The 17,358-nt window shown below is 37.9% G+C and overlaps 1 protein-coding gene across 7 annotated transcripts in view; it reads left to right on the top strand.

Moving 5' to 3' along the window:
- The window catches only part of LCP1 (lymphocyte cytosolic protein 1), a 156,662-nt gene that overhangs the window by 123,200 nt on the left and 16,104 nt on the right, over positions 1-17,358 (top strand). For all 7 annotated transcript variants that reach the window (XR_008549084.1, XM_054687783.1, XM_054687785.1 and 4 more), the window contains 7 exons: positions 1,040-1,205; positions 3,121-3,263; positions 6,803-6,898; positions 8,952-9,147; positions 11,133-11,211; positions 11,739-11,853; positions 12,738-12,871. Coding sequence is in view for 6 of the 7 variants with exons in the window: in XM_054687783.1 (XP_054543758.1) it covers positions 1,040-1,205; positions 3,121-3,263; positions 6,803-6,898; positions 8,952-9,147; positions 11,133-11,211; positions 11,739-11,853; positions 12,738-12,871 (929 nt within the window). In the remaining variant the exon portion in view is untranslated. The remainder of the gene's footprint in view (positions 1-1,039; positions 1,206-3,120; positions 3,264-6,802; positions 6,899-8,951; positions 9,148-11,132; positions 11,212-11,738; positions 11,854-12,737; positions 12,872-17,358) is intronic.

Below are 17,358 nucleotides of genomic sequence, written 5' to 3'. Positions count from 1 at the left end.
ATTTCTGCATTATGTTTCAGTATTTTAATGTAATTCCCTTGCTCAGAAACCATGTCTCATGAACAATATGTTATGTTCTCTTTGGATCGAGGCCACTTCCCTTTTAAAAAGGGAAGTGGTAACTAAAGTGGGAGTAATGATTAAACATATATGAATGCACTTAACGTCAAATTTACTCCTGATCATGGTCACAAGTAGAAGCAATACTTTTTACTAATCGTTTGTACTCTACTCTTGGACAAAAACCCACTTTTCTTTTGCTCCCTTTCCAATTCACTGGACTGTACTTTGTTTTGTTTTTAATTTGTCATTAAAAAAAAAACAAACAATTTCTGTGCATCTCTGACTCTGATATCTTCTCCTTTGAGGACCCAAGAGTAGTATATAGATTCTAGACTGGAAATTTCAATGACCTATTACAATGTATGTGAATTATATTACACACACTCTGGCTAGTTATAAGAACATATAATCTATACCTGTGTATGTGCACAGACATGTTTGTGTTTGTACTCAAATTCCCTAGATATTATGGATAGTCAATAAATTGTCCTAGTAAAAACTACTATCTTTCCCAGGAATAGGATTAGTAACTTTCTCATTCCATTATATCTAATTTGCAAGTCAACAGTTTTTCTGTTACTCTACATTGACCCTGATTTACATCAGCAAATGTGTAACTAATGATAGTTGTGACAAGACAATGACTAAACTTAAAGGTGCCACCTATATTCTGCCTGATGGAGATATTGAATATGTAAGCACCATCACAGAACAAGATGGAAAAAATATAATGAGCTTCATCCTGACTAGAACAGGCCTTCAATTCCAGGTGTTGGTTTGGTTGAGTTCACTGCACAAGTCCAATGTCTGGGTTTCAGGATTTCTCTTCCAGTAATTACTTATTGATAAAAGCAATTGCAACATGCTTCTAGACCTGGGAACCTTCCAGTGGGAAAACATTGTTGCTCCTGCCCATCAGTAATCATCACTTACTATCTGCATCAAGAAAAAAACTTGCATATGTTTTGTCTTTTAGGAGAATTTGAACCTGGCTCTGAACTCTGCCTCAGCCATAGGGTGCCACGTGGTGAACATAGGGGCTGAGGACTTAAAAGAGGGAAAGCCTTACCTGGTGCTGGGACTTTTGTGGCAGGTCATCAAAATTGGGTTGTTTGCTGACATTGAACTCAGCAGAAATGAAGGTACAGTAAAGCCTCAAACATTAATGGTGTGACTTTTTATTAATGCATGTTTTGTGGCCTATTGCTGGAAAATGTCAAGAATAGTTAAGCTCAGAATCCTCCATTTTTGAAAACTACTAGTTACTTTGAGGCTATTGTGTTAATGTAACAGATTCTATTCACACTGATCAGACTTTTGTAGAGGACGGAGCAAAAGCTTTTTAAGAACACAGTCTAATAATAATGCTCGATTAGTACCTATAGCTCAGTCTAGCTGCCTGGGACTCCAACCTTAAGAGCTTTTATAAATTCACTCTGTATTTGGATACTTTATATATAACTTATATATAACTTATACTTTATATATAACTTAGTAGACTATTTCAACTTGTATTTTTTGAAGTGATTCACCTCACTGCAGTGATTCCTCCATTTTAAGAGAAACTTGGTTTATTTCTTTTTTTTTTAAAGATTTATTTATTTATGCATACCAGAACTGGGGGTACAGGCCAGAGGTGTGGGGATGAGAGGATTCACCAGAGACAGAGTGAGGAACAGAACAGGCAAACTGACTGAAGTACACTGCTGAGGGGAGCAGTGGGCAAGTCAGGAGAGGTCTGCTGCATCATGTGGGTAGCTCCCCACCCGGCCGGGTATTAAACTCGTGCTGCAGTGGCTGCGGATAGCTTCATAGGTTGCGTCTTAACCCCTTGAGCCACCAGGGAGGCCCTGGTTTATTTCTTACTGAAACTCTAGAAAATGATTGGGGTTTCAGTGTTCTCAACTAAGCACGTTGCTTTCAGTCTTTATCTTTTCTCGGCAGCTTCACTGCATTTAAACAATTACAGCCCCATTTTTTTTTTTTAAGATTTTATTTATTTATACAAGAACCAGGGTATAGGTCAGATGTGTGGGAGGGTGAGAGGATTCACCAGAGACAGAGCGGGGAACATTACAGGCAGACTGACTGAAATACACTGCTGAGGGGAGCAGTGGACAAGGCAGGAAAGGTCTGCTGTGCCATGTGGGTTGCTCTGCGGCCGGCGGGGATCGAACCGGCACTGCAGAGGCTGCAGACAGCTTCACAGCGCTGTGCTCAACCGCCTACGCCACCAAGGAGGCCCAATTACAGCCCTATTTTTTAGACAGAAGAGGCAGGTGTTGATAAGCATCATTTAAAAAAAAACAATGTTACCTTAAATTTTCAGGTACAGATTTTACCAATATGAACTCTATAGCCATATTCTAATCAGATAGATAGACAAACTGACTGATAGTCACTTTTATTTATATGTCCAAATCACAGTAACCAGTGAAGAATCCTGAAGTACCACTTTAAAACCAATATATTAAATATAATATAAAGAAGGACAAAAAGCAAATAGGGAACTTAGAACTCACAAGAAATAATATTGATTTGCAAATAATGACCTCAGCTAAACCTCTAGCTGAGCAAAAAAGTATTTATTCATCTGGGGAAATATAGAGACAGAGTTGATTATGCTTTGGAGATGCTATAAATATGTAGGTAAGCATTTGAAATATAAAGCACCAATGGGAATAGACAAGAGGACATTGCCACTATTACAAAATTGATCTTTTAGAGCAAAAATGTTATCACAGCAGGAAATGTGCTTTGGCAGCCCTAGCGGAGTATTCAGAGCTAATAATCTTTGCTATTTCTGATCCTCACCCACAGTATTCAGAGGCATATGTAACATTGAGATCTACTGGTGCCTTGTCTTCCCCATCTGAAATATGGGGACAGCAAATAAGCTCACAGTACCTTATGCCTGTTTTAAAGAATGGGAACAGTCAGATACACCTTTACCCTGGAGAGAGAATGTCATGGCTTTCTAGCAGAGTTCAGTTAAAATTATAACACATTCTCCCAAATAACCCCTGTATTTGTTTTTCTTTGGGTTTTGTCCTTCAGTTCTGGTTGCTCTTTTGAGAGAAGGGGAGAGCCTGGAAGATCTGATGAAACTCTCTCCAGAAGAACTCCTGCTGAGATGGGCTAATTATCACCTGGAAAATGCAGGCTGTGGCAAAATCACCAACTTCAGTACCGACATCAAGGTAGGAAAAGTGTCGTTTGTTTAAGTAACTGCAGCGAGAACAGGAATTGGGGCAGGAATGAAGAAAACACAGATACTGGCCAGGGCACTTCTGAAGCTGACTGGGTAGTTTGAGTGAGACTGGTGCTGTTTTCCAGCTGCTCCCTGCCCTGGAGTCCCTTGAAGCTCTAAGGCTGGCCACACACAGATCTGTTCAACTACTATGCAGCTTCAAAGGGAGAGGAGTTAAATTATATCAGCACTGAGACAGGTTTACGCCCTCTCCCCGCGGATGCGGCGCGCCAGCTGGATTCTATGGCATGATGGTGACACGCTTGGCGTGGATGGCGCACAGGTTGGTGTCCTCAAAGAGCCCCACCAGGTAGGCCTCGCATGCCTCCTGCAGCACCATCATGGCCGAGCTCTGGAAGCGCTTAGAGTTTCAATATTCAGAGGAGAGATGAGGGTGAAACAAAGGGAAGGCAAGAGATGCAACTGTTTTTTAAATAGAGAAGAGGACTATATTGTGGTTGATTCTATAAAGGAAAACATGAGGATTTCCTTGAAAAAATTAAATGAGCACTCTTTTAATTACACTAATAACTAACAAACATGATGTCTACTGCATACTAGACATTGTTCTGACTGCTTTGTACAAGTTTTTGACTCATTTAATCCTCACACACCAAACCGATGAGATATGAATTATTTTCTCATTTTACAGATAAGGAAATTGAGGAAAGAAAATTAAGTAACTTGTTCAAGTTCACGTAATTGGGGACTGGGGTCAGGATACAAACCCAGAAGTCAGTCCCACATACTTGATCCCCTTACTGTACTGCCTCTCTCAGACAACTCATGGATATCTTGCAAGTTTTTCATTTGTAGAAACCAGAGTAATTTTTACAAAGATAATGGTTCTGGAAAGCCCCTGTGAAGAGACTTTACTCCAGAGCATGTGGAAGATGCAGAGACAGTCCTACCACAAAGATCCAGAAAGGGAAAGGCTGAGGGAAGCAGGTAGTCTCATTTTCTAGGTGAAAGGAACAGCTACTGATGTTGATGACAGAGGCAGTTTAAGGAGCAGGAAGGAATGTCAGAAGGCAGTCCCTAGCAGTTGATGGTTAAGGATGCTGGGAGGCAACCTAAGAAAAACATTTCAGACTCCATTTTCTCAAAAGTTAATGAAATTTTATGCAAAGAGAAAGTCAAAGGAAAGGTTACATGACACCAGTAGTCAACCCAGGCTTCTATATTTCTTAGAATGACAGTTTTCCCCTGCTGTGAACTCACTGACCTTTATATTAGAACTCAGGGTCTTGCCAGGCCCAGTGCCAGTTAGAATGAAGCTTCTAGATGGAAAGTCCCTCAGTCTTTAGGACCTAAATAATAATGTCAAATTCTTTTTTCTAACTACACAGCTTTCTTTTGTTTGAAACATTCTTCCAGCTCCACTGACCAAACCAGGATTTAATAGGACAGGGCGGCATTATGTCCCCTTTGTGTGGAACAGTTTCTCTATAATTGTTTCAGCCAAAATTTTCAAACTTTTCAGCCACAATTAGGCTGCTTGACCCGAACCACAAATTTATTTAATTTTCCACCATTAAATGGCTGTGTTCTGTGGAATAATAACCATTTTGGCTTGCGCAGTATCTGTATGTGATAGGAAGTCCAAGCTGAGCACTCCTATAGCCTGTGCCTGTTCCCAGAGAGCAGCTATATCCCAACTAGGGTCACAGGGGTGTCTGAACATCCAGAAACTTTGGGAGATGCCCTCAAATCACACATGGTGGGCAAAGGTGGGAGGATGCCCATACTAGAGTGAGAAAAGTTTATTAGGGACAGATGTAATAAGGTGACTCTTAACACATGGTAAGCAGATGGTATTGGTGCCTAACACAGCATGGAACTTTCACTGATTTAAAAATAATGACAATGAAAAGTATGGGGAGGAATCTTACACCAGTGAGAATGGCACATATTAAAAAAACTAGCAACAACAAATGTTGGCGAGGTTGTGGAGAAAAAGGAACTCTTCTGCACTGTTTGTGGGAGTGCAAACTGGTCCAACCACTATGGAGAGCTGTGTGGAGATTTCTGGACCTACTAAGCATAGAGCTTCCACAGGATCCAGCAATTCCACTCCTAGGTGTTTACCCAAAGAACACAGAAACATCAATTCCAAAGAACACCTGCACCCCTATGTTTATGGCAGCACTGTTTACAATAGCTAAGCTTTGGAAACAACCCAAATGTCCAAAAATAGATGACTGGATCAAGAAGATGTGGTACATATATACCATGGAATATTACTCAGCATTCAAAAAAGATAAACACATGCAATTTGCAGCAACATGGATGATGCTGGAAGGGATCATGCTCAGTGAAATAAGCCAAAAAGAAAAAGAAAAATACCGGATGGTCTCACTCATAGCAGGGATCTAGAAAACTTAAATAAGGGACCAGGAAAATGAATAACTATAAGAAAGTGAAAATCAAAATCAACAAAAACTATGAACCAGAGACACTTTTTGGAGGGTGGGGGGCGGGAGGGGAGGGATGGGGTCAGAATGGGGGGATTGCAATTGTATGGGGAATATAAAAATAAAATTTATTAATTAAAAAAAAAAAAAAGAAAAGGAAAGTATGAGGAGGAGATAGTAGAAAGAAAAGAGACGAAAATCATTTTCCCAGGTGTAACATCAGTGACTGGTATTCTTTGTCTCATCAGTCTAACATCACAAGCAGTGAACTTACCTCTGCTCTTACCAGGCCCTACCCAGTTTCAAAGCACAGAAACAGTTATTTTTCAGTCTTTAAGAGAAATTAAAAAATCTTTAGACTTAAACAAATTAACTGAAAAATGTATATGCTTTCATTGAATGGGAATACATTTATAATTTTAAGACTTACCATTCTGAGAATTCTTTTTGTCATTAAGCATATTTCCAGAATCTAAGAAAGCATGAGAATTAAATGTCTATATCCAATCTGCTGTAACTAAATTTAACCATTTTTCCTGGCTTGTAGGTGAACATTAAATGCACTTATTGTAATATCTCTCCTTTTACACGGAGACTGCTTGTTAATGCTTCCACTTTCTGTCTTTGGAATCTTTCTTTTGCTGATTGTCCGTTTGAATGTATTTTTAAACTCTGCTTTAAACTTCTACTTCCTTTTTGTCACTTTTTTTTTTAATTAAACATTAGCTGACTGACTTCTACAGCAATATGAAGGTATATATATTTTCCTGTATACAATTTAATATGTGTAAATAAATTCTCTCCTAAGGACAACAGAATAGCATTTGCTTCTTTGAGTTGCCTTTTGTGTATGTCCTGTGCTTTTGTTATACTCCTTTTGAAAAGAAAGGCAAATATAATTTGTAAACAGACAAATAAAAAATTCAAATAAATAACTATATCCAGCTTTGTTAATTAAATTTTTTTCTTGAATGATAGTCAAATAAAAAATAAAATATGTTTGCTTTTGGAAAACTGTGCTAAATGTGTGATTAGCTATGCCATTTCATAATTGTAATTCCTTAATTTCTCACAGGATTCAAAAGCATATTACCACCTGCTTGAACAGGTGGCTCCAAAAGGAGATGAAGAAGGTATTCCTGCTGTTGTTATTGACATGTCTGGACTAAGGGTAAGACAACGTACCAAGTTGTGTTTCGAGCTTGCAATGCTTCCTTCCCCTTGGCAGTTCCATTACTTGAATGGACCTGACTCTGGGGTCCCATAAGTGGCATCTCTGCAGAAAGCCCTGTTAAAGCTGTTAACATTTCTGGATAATAATTGTGGGAAAATGAGTCTGGAAATCAACATTAAGTAAAAAAGAAACTAATGTTAATTAAATACCATACACCATGCGAGGTACTCATGTTTATCAATCATTTAATAGGCTCTACAACACCAAGAAGTGTTAGTATTTCCATTCCATTTCTAGGTACCTGAATATTATTTCTGGAAATGGATGGGATGTTTGCACAAGTAAATTCTCACTATAGCAATGAAAAACTATGATTGTAAGGGATGAGTTCATATGTCCCAGATCATATGACAGATTAATGGAAGTTTTTGATTCAAGGCTCCAAAATTCACCCAGTCGCAACCCTGCCTTACTACACTAATAAGAAGACAATGAGGAGAAAAAGACTGGGAAAGATCCTGAGTTCTTAAAAGTATCTGCAAGTCTCCTTAAAACAATAGGCACAATATGTGTCTGAATGTTAGAAGGTCATTTTGCCTAGACTTCTGACACTTCAGTATTGATCTTGAGAATTTGCCTTACCCATTTTTGTGCCTCATTTAATTTTATTAGCATTAAATCCAGTGAGTTAATATTATAAAAGTTAACTAATTTCTGAATGAGAAGCAAAATACATGAAAGGTATACTGTATAGTGTTTCCTAATAAGGCATCATATTAACAAGTACTTTGTGGGCCTGCCCTGGTGGAGCAGCGGTTGAGCGCTGGGCTGCAAAGCTGCCTGCAGCCTCTGCAGCGCCAGTTCGATCCCCGCCTGCCGGTGAGGGTCCCACATGGCGCGCAGACCTCTCCTGCCGTGCCCACTGCTCCCCTCAGCATTGTGTTTCGTGGGTCTGCCTGTTCTGTTCCCCGCTCTTGATCTGGTGAATTCTCTCACCCTCTCGCGCTTCTGACTGTACCCAGTGCTTGTATAAATAAATAAATCTTTTTTTAAAAAAAGAAGTACTTCATTTGAAGTTTAGCTTTCTGAAAATTGGTGGTTTCACCAATTTTTTGAAAGAGCTTTAAAGACAGTGGACCATATTTCAATAAAACTATAGTCTTCTCTGCTGCATAGGATTGGAGATTGTCTAGAACTATTTGAGTGGGCCTTTAATATCTTCAGTGAGTGTTTCTCAGTCTGAAGTCTACAAGAACCAAACTGATATATTTACCAACAATAGTGTATAGCTTGTGTTACTGATCATGTTTATTTTATTTGAGTTGCAAGTATACATTCTTGGTGTGGAAAAGATGGTTGTAAAGGAATATAATTTATAACTCAATAAATATTTTTTGGTAAACAAAATGTCATGAAGTCTGTACAACAAAAAATTACAATGTAAGTTTAATCATTGAAAAGAATTAATGCCAGCACAAATGATAATATTGTAGAACCTTACTGAAACTCTTTAAAAGCAAGACAGCATTTGAAATGGTCCTAAATGGAAACAAAAGGATTCAATTACTTAAATTCTAAGGTTCTTTTTTTTTTTTTTTAAGATTTATTTATTTATTTATTTATGCAAGCACTTGGGTACAGTCAGAAGCACGGGAGGGTGAGAGTATTCACCAGAGCCAGAGCGGGAGCAGAGCAGGCAGAAGGACCAAAGTACACTGCTGAGGGGAGCAGAGGACAGCAGGAGAGTTCTGCGCACCATGTGGGACCTCCTCAGGTGGCCGGGGAGCAGCCGGGGATCGAACCGGCGCCACGGAGGCCTCGGGCAGCTTTGCAACCCAGCACTCAACCACTGCGCCACCAGGGAGGCCCTCTAAGGTTCTTTTTACTGTGACTTTTTGATTTTGGTTCAGGTGACTATAAGTAATAATTTGTTGTTGTTAAGTGTCTGAGTGTGTATCAAACACTTATAAGAGTCACAGTTATTTTCATGTTGTTCATGCCTGCTTTGTTGTGGAAGAGCCCTGACCAGCCTCGTCCTTTCTCATTGCAGGAAAAGGATGACGTCCAGAGGGCAGAATGTATGTTGCAACAGGCGGAGAGGCTAGGCTGCCGGCAGTTTGTCACAGCCACAGATGTTGTTCGAGGAAACCCCAAGTTGAACTTGGCTTTCATTGCCAACCTCTTTAACAGATACCCTGCCCTGCACAAACCAGAGAACCAAGATATTGACTGGGGGGCACTCGAAGGTACTGGAAACCAGTTGCTTAAGAGTTTGGGGAAATATTTGCAAGTCTAGTTCAAAGGCAATTCAGAATCATCTCACAAGCAAATAAAAACCCCTCACACACTGAGGGAAGATTTGCAAACAGGTCATCAATTCTCTGGTACATAACAAAGAGAATAAATAGATTAATCAAGTCAATTACAACCAAGCAGGAATAATCAAATACCATTATATCACATCCATTATACATAAGCTCCATCCATTATCAGAATTAAATGTTTTAGGGAAGACAATGCATTTAATTATCAAATGAAATAAATTCTAAGGTCCAAAAACCTAATTTATGTACTTAATGGACTGAGTGTTAATTCCTAGAAGCAAGAAATTGCAGCCACTTATCATCTGTAAGAGATACTTAACTTAAGCTAGGAGGAGCTCACTGAGGTTTTTGTTTTGTTTTGTTTCTTTGGAATGAATTATGGAGAGCAGGGAATCATATTTTGAGGCAGAATCCATGACAATTATATTTTGGAAGTTAATGCCCCATGTTTGAATAAAAACATATAGCTTTAGTTAATACCTAGTGCCAGAGATGTTTACTTTTTTTCCTTCCAGCATCAACTAATCTCAGTATTGGGATAGAAAAATCAAGAGAGAATTAACATTAAATTAATATTAACAAAGCAATAACAGATTTAAGGTTGATCCTTTTCTGCAATGTTTACTCCAACTGGAAATGCACCATCAATCCATGATCCAACTGCTGCATTTGTATGATTTGATAAATCATGGTCAGAGATTCAGAGGCATTGTTGACTACTATCTATCCTCTAATCACCCATTTCCAGCTGCCTCTAAAATAGCCCTTTTTGGGTCCTTCACTATCACTTGAAATTCAGTACATTCAATACAAAATTGATCATCACTTCTCTTATCCCCATTGTCTTTCTATCCTACCCCCACCATGCCATCAGCTCTCCTGTAGAAATTCTCCATTATCCATTAGTCGTGCCTCTTTTTTTTTTTCCTATTCTTTCTCCAAAGCTGAAAACCCTGGATTCCACTTTAATATCTTCCTCTTCTTCACTCTTAAATCTATCGAATCAGCAAATGCTAATATTTTTTCCTATGGAGTAACTTTTAGATTATTTTTCCTTTCTGCTCCTCTGGACTTTAAGTCACACACCAACTATTCCAATAGGTCTGAAGGGCCTTTTCCTCCATTCATCATGCATTGAATGTGCCCATATGCTATGTCAAACACTATCCCCTCTGTGTGCTCAATTGAAATGCATATTGCCTTCCAGTAATTCCGCACACTGCTGCCAGATATATCATAGCACTGCTTTCATTAGATCTCTGCCTTGCTCAAGAATTTATGATAGTAATAAAAAAAAACATAATGACTGACATTGTCTAATATATTAACAAAAATCTGCTACCTGACATTTATAAGAGCCCTGATTCTGGTTTCAGTCACCAGACAGCCTATCTCTGTGTACTGTACAGCATGGATTTCTGAAAATCAGTTTCTAATGGTTTTAAAACAGACCGTGCCTATCACTCACTTTGGATTCCTATTTGCTTGCTTTAGCTCCAGCTCCTTATAAGTGCCCCCCTCCCATCTACTACTCTTTCCTTTTCACTATCAGATTTTACAAACCCTTAAGGTGAAGTCCAAGTTCCACTCCCTCCAAATTTAGCCCAAATTCTTTCCTTCTCAACTCAGATTACAAATATATCTGTCTCATATGTTAGCCCTGTAGCATCACGATTTCTCTTTGATGCCTAAAGTCTTGTTTTTCCAGAAAGAATGTTAGCCTTTGAGAGCTAATCTATAAGATTTCCCTACATAGGATCCTGCATACTGCTAATAGATACTTGGGAAATATTTGTTGATTTGAAATGGAAAAAAATAACTAGCCCAGAATAGCAACTCTCATCTGAATTCATTAGGTTTTTATATTTTCTGAAGGCCTGAAAGATAACCAGTCTTCATTAATTTAGGTGAGACGAGAGAAGAGCGGACATTTAGGAACTGGATGAACTCCTTGGGCATTAACCCTCGAGTCAATCATTTGTACAGGTAATAGTATTTGGGGACTCCTTTAAGGTGAGACACTGACACCATGAAAGTTCCTCAAGATTTCAAGTACCACAATGAGGTGCAATTGTCCTTGATGAAGATAGGAAAGTAAACTGCAGATGCCAGATATTCAGCTGAGAAATCCACTTTGATACATAATCCTTGTGTGCTTAGCAGCAAATCATAATCTCAGTAAAAGGACAAATGCACTACATTTTTGAGGTGATGATGTCACAAGCAGGCAAAACAAATGTGGTTAAGTGCCTCCTATTCCATTGATAAGAGCTGTATTCCTTTTCCTGGAGGCAGTTATGTTTTGGCTACAGGAGCAAGGTAGTCACACCTGGGGGACACCTTAAGTTCCCCTAATGTTTGAGTCAGAGTTTCTGCACCTCTGAAGATGGAATGCCTCATACCAGTGTTGCGAATGTCCCTTGAGCTAATTAATAGGTAAGGGAGGGCCTTCCTCCACTTTAGGACCTTGATAAATGATGTCTGAGAATTCTTTTTTGTTTGTTTTTTTTCAGTGACTTATCAGATGCCCTAGTCATCTTTCAGCTCTATGAAAAGATTAAAGTCCCTGTTGATTGGAACAGAGTAAACAAACCACCATATCCCAAATTGGGGGGCAATATGAAGAAGGTAAGCAGTGACTCTTCTGGTGTTCCAGAAGGCTGTGAGAGGATCCTGGAAATACCTACCAGGAGGCCAAACTTAGCTAAGTAATGTCTATCCAGGGATTAAATTTATAGTACAGCAGTCAGAAACCTGAATGGTTTTATTAAAGTGAGTTCATTATTTCAGTTGATTACTTATTTATAATTCCATGCTGGGTGTCTTCAAACATTATGATGTAAAAATTCTAATTAAGATAATTAGAGCAAGCAGAGCGACAGGATTGCTTTCCCCCAGCAGGATCCTCATTCTAATTTTCTAAAGACGTGGGGCTTTGTACTGACAGTTGGACTTGTACAAATAGTTTGTCTTCTTCAACACAGTGGGAACACACTGTTTGTAAAAGCAGCAGTGGGGTTTGTACAAATATTTCTCACCATTTCTCATTCCTGTGACTCTTAATGATGCGCGCATAGCCACAGGAATATCTGTCCCACAAGTCTGTCCACCGTGTGCATACAAAATGGAGAGTCCAGATTCCCCATGTCATTCCGCACACATTCAGCTACTTGGGGAATATTTGGACAGGTAGATGAGCATGACTCTCTACTAATATGATGCTATAGAGCCTTGAAAATGTTCATAATAATAAACTCATTTCCATTTTGGACTTAGAGGACTCATAAATATTTTTTGGTGAGAGTGAGAGGCTCTTTTTAAGAAAAGATAGAAAATTCTTTGACCAATTTCGAGTCCTATAATTAAAGAATGAGACAAGACTTGAGAAATCATTCTATCTTGCCATAATTATTTCATTTTGTGTATTCATTTTTACTATCTTATTTTAGCTGGTATTTGTCACCATGGAGATGATAACAATTAAGATTGTTTTCCTTCCTGCTCATTAACAGCTTGAGAATTGTAACTATGCAGTGGAACTGGGAAAGAATCAAGCCAAATTTTCTCTGGTTGGCATTGCTGGACAAGATCTCAATGAGGGAAACCGTACTCTAACCTTGGCCTTGGTTTGGCAGTTAATGAGAAGGTAATGCTAGTCGGGAACTGCTTTTTATTGAATGTATTATTTACCTAGAAAAGATGCCAGCAGATTTTCAGGAATGTGACTCAACATAGTAAAACTGTATTTAAGTTAAATTTAAAACAAAAGGATTTTTTCCCCTATAGTTTTTTTTTTTTCCTTTAGTTTTATAAGTTTTGTTTCAGGTATGAAACTGTTAATAGGTTCATAAATATCATTATGTCCCTTTAATGAATCACCTCTCTTTCATTATGGAGTAACTCTCTTCATACTTAGTAATATTCTTTTCTCTGAAATCTACTTTTTCTGACATTAATATTGCTACTTCACCTTGTTTCTTTGGATTAGTGTTAGCATGCATTTTTTTTTCCATCCTTTTTTTTTAACTCATTTTTGTAAATAGCAGTTAATTATTTTTTAAAGGTATTTTCAAAATAAGGTAGAAAGATACTTTATTTCTCTATATATTTACCATTTCTTGCTAGGATGGATATCCAAATTTCTATCATTACCTTCTACTTGAAAAATTTCTAATAGTGCAAATATGCTGGCAAGGAGTTACTTCAGCATCTTTATGTCTGAAAAAGTGTTTCATTTTAATTTTTGAAAGATAATTTCTCTGAGTGTAGAATTCTAGGTGGATAGTTTTTGCTTTCAATGTTTTCAAGATAGTGTTTGCTATCTTCTGGTTCACATTGTTTTCAATTAATCTGCTGTCATTCCTTTTTTTTATTTATTTATTTATTTTTAAGAGGACAGAAGTTTATTTCTCCATCCTCAAAGTCCAGGGCTGATTTGATGACTCAGCTCCTAAAAGTCCTCAGAGATTAGAATTTCTCCAGCTCTATGGCTCATCTATCTAATGATGTGTCTCAGACATATTGTCCAAAGTGGCCATTACCATTCTTATCTTTTTTCATCTGTATATGTCTTTCTTCCTTGACTTCTTTAAGATTTTCTCTTTATCATTACTTTTAAGCGATTGTATTATGATGTGTTTTGGTGTTTTTCATGTTGAGGTTTGTTGAGTTTCTTGAATGTATGATTCATTCAAAAATTAGGGGGGAAATTTGAGGGGTGGAACAGCCGGCCTTTATTTCTTCAGTTGTGTCTCCTGTACCCATCAGCTTCATTTGGGGAACTACAGGTGCAAATATATTTGCTCATTCGAAGTTGTCCCAGGGTTCATTGATGCTCCATTATTTTTTCTCCCATCTCCTTTTTTCCTCACATTTATATTGGATAATTTCCATTGCTTTGTCTTCATATTCACTGATCTCTTCTTCTGCAGTGACTTAGTTTACATTAGTTCTATCTAATAGGTACTTTTTTATCTCAGAATTATAGTTTTCATATGTACATATTTGGGTCTTTTTTGGCATCTCCCATGTCTCTTTTCTCTACCTTGAGGATATAAAGGTAATTCTGTAATTTCTGCGTCTGTTTCCATGAATTGATTTTTATCCTCATCTTGGGTCATATTTTCCTGCTTTTTTGCATCCTTACTTATTTTTTTTTTTATCATGTGTTAGGCACTAAATTTTACTTTGCTGTGTGCTAGACATATCTTTATATATTTAAATACTCTTTTTTCCTGAGGAGCAGTTTAGTTACTCAAATACAGTTTGATCCTTTTTTAAAAATTTTTTTTATATTACCCTCAATTACACCCTCCTTATTTTGACCCGAATCCCTCCTCTCCCCGCCCCCCTACCCATAGTGTGTCTCTGGTTTATAGTTGCTTGTTGATTTTAATTTTTTCTTTATTATAGTTATTCTTTTTCCTGGTCCCTTATTTAGGTTTTCTAGATTCCTGCTATGAGTGAGGCCATCTGGTATTTTTCTTTTTCTTTCTGGCTTATTTCACTGAGCATGATCCCTTCCAGCTCCATCCATGTTGCTGCAAATTGCATGTGTTTATCTTTTTTGATTGCTGAGTAATATTCCATGGTGTATATGTACCACATCTTCTTGATCCAGTCATCTATTTTTGGGCATTCAGGTTGTTTCCAAAGCTTAGCTATTGTAAATAGTGCTGCTATCAACATAGGGGTGCAGGTGCCCTTTTGAATTAATGTTTCTGTGTCCTTTGGGTAAATACCTAGGAGTGAAATTGCTAGATCGTATGGAATCTCTATCTTTAGTAGGTTGAGGAATATTCACACAGCTTTCCATAGTGGTTGAACTAGTTTGCACTCCCACCAGCAGTGCAAGAGAGTTCCTTTTTCTCCACATCCTCGCCAACATTTGTTGTTGCTAGTTTTTTTAATATATGCCACTCTCACTGGTGTAAGATGGTATCTCATTGTAGTTTTGATTTGCATTTCCCTGATTACAAGTGATGTTGAACATTTTTTCATATTCCTGTTGGCCATTTGCATTTCCTCTTTGATCCTTTTGAGACTTACTTCAAGCTTCATTGATCTCTGGCTAATACTGTTTCTCAATACTGTGATATTCTTTTGAGTACTTTACTTGATACTCCATGTATCCTGGGGGGTTTTCCCCTCCAACTTGTGGGACCCAGATTATTTCCACTCCTGACTGACCTCCAGGGATTGTTCTGCAAGTTCATTTTTATCAGTTCTTGTTCCAGCCCCTATAGCTTCCTTGCATGCACTAACCAGTGCTAAGCCAAAAACTTGAAGCAAACCCTCTGAAGATCTCTGGAGCTTTTTTCTAGATGACTGTCTTCTCCAGAAGGTAGTTTCTCTCTGGTATGCTGCCCTGCAAATTCCAGGTACCTTCACTTTCTTGAGTTCTCAACCTTGGATGAAGAACTGCCTCACCTCACCTCAGAAGAACTGCCTTGCTCTGCTTGTGTTCTCTCGGCTTACACTGCAGCCTGGAACCTCTCCACCCAATGTTCTGGGACAATCTTAAGGCTAACCACTTTCATTTTCCTTCTTTCAAGGGCCACTGTTTTGAACTTCCTGTGGTCTGAACACTGTTTCATGTGTTTTTCATCATTTTCTAGGTGTTTAAGGCAGAAGGATAGACCTGATCCCTTTACTTCATTGTGGCCGAAGCAGAATTTCTTGACAGCTCTTTAGGAGAAAACCTTAAATACCCTTTATGGTTGCATATAATAACTTGATTAATATGAGGAGCTTTGTGGCAAAATTATTTAAATGGCAGTGGAATATAATAAGATATACAAATAGAAGGTAAATTATAAGAAAATAAATAATTTCTGGTACATAAGAATTTTAGAGAGCAAATCTGTAGTATAAAATAGTATACTTTGCATACTCTTTCCCCCTATACTGATTGTTCTGACTAGGCAAAAATCTTACATCCCTTAATTAGAATCTGTGTTAGTGTGACTTAATTCATTTTTTGACCTGGAAAGAAGCCCAGAAGCCATATATCACATTACATATGTCTTACAAGGTCATGGCAAAGACAGGGTTTGCGGTGCCCCTAGGCACTGGGGCTTCTTCCCAAGCAACTGTCTGCAGTTCGTAATATTCATAATGGTGCTCCAAGTAATTGTCAGTATTTCTAGGTGATGTAGGCTAATAGAAGTGATCATAATGGATTTCATTAGATTTTACTGATTCACATTTGCTTTACTAAGTATAGCTCCCAACTACCCATTTCTTAACTGGTGTCTCCTTAATGATTGAAGGCAGATGTCAGTCATAAGGCGCCTCTAGCCCAGAAAACTCGAGAGCTAAGAAGCTTCAACTTTCCCTTACATTTTACTGCATATATCTAGAATATCCCTGAAAGTTCCTATGGGCCATTCTCATCAGTGTATTTTCAGAAGAAATTTCTGAGTTAGTCTTTATTGTCTTCCATGTATTATTAATTCTTAGCAGACTGGTTTTGGGTACTGATTCCTTTAAAAACAACCAAAGCAAAAGTCTTTTTAGTTGTAGCAGTTAAATCAAATCATAGGTTTGAATATAAAATGATCTTTGATATTTTCTGCTTTAATGAGATAAAAAGAACTCAGGTCAACACTATTCTGTATTTAATTTCATAAAATCTGAAAATCACCTTATAATGATCTTTGTTCTGGAAGTTTTATAAAATGTGGCTCATAGTCATGCTTTATGGCCAATAGATATACAATAAGTTCTATCTGCTGCTGCTGTCTCCACTTGGTTAATAAGCCATATTTCTCACAGTGTTTACTCTCCAAGAATTGTGCATATAAGCAAGTGGACAGCAAAATACATGACTGTGAAGGAGATGAAATGACAGATAATTTTGTAAATGCCACCAGAAGGGACTTTTTTTTTATTATTAAATAATAAATTTTATTTTTATATTCCCCCATACAACTGCACATGCCCCATTCTGACCCCAATCCCTCCCCTCCCGGCCCCCACCCCCCAAAAAGTGTCTCTGGTTCATAGATTTTTGTTGATTTTGATTTTCACTTTCTTATAGTTATTCATTTTCCTGATCCCTTATTTAAGTTTTCTAGATTCCTGCTATGAGTGAGACCATCCGATATTTTTCTTTTTCTTTTTGGCTTATTT

The sequence above is a fragment of the Talpa occidentalis genome, unplaced genomic scaffold, assembly GCF_014898055.3.
Source record: "Talpa occidentalis isolate TD23 unplaced genomic scaffold, MPIMG_talOcc4v2.1 talOcc4.5, whole genome shotgun sequence".
Classification (NCBI taxonomy): Eukaryota; Metazoa; Chordata; class Mammalia; order Eulipotyphla; family Talpidae; genus Talpa; species Talpa occidentalis.
The sequence above is the reverse complement of the archived record's forward strand: the minus strand, read 5'-3'. Positions and strand labels throughout refer to the sequence as shown.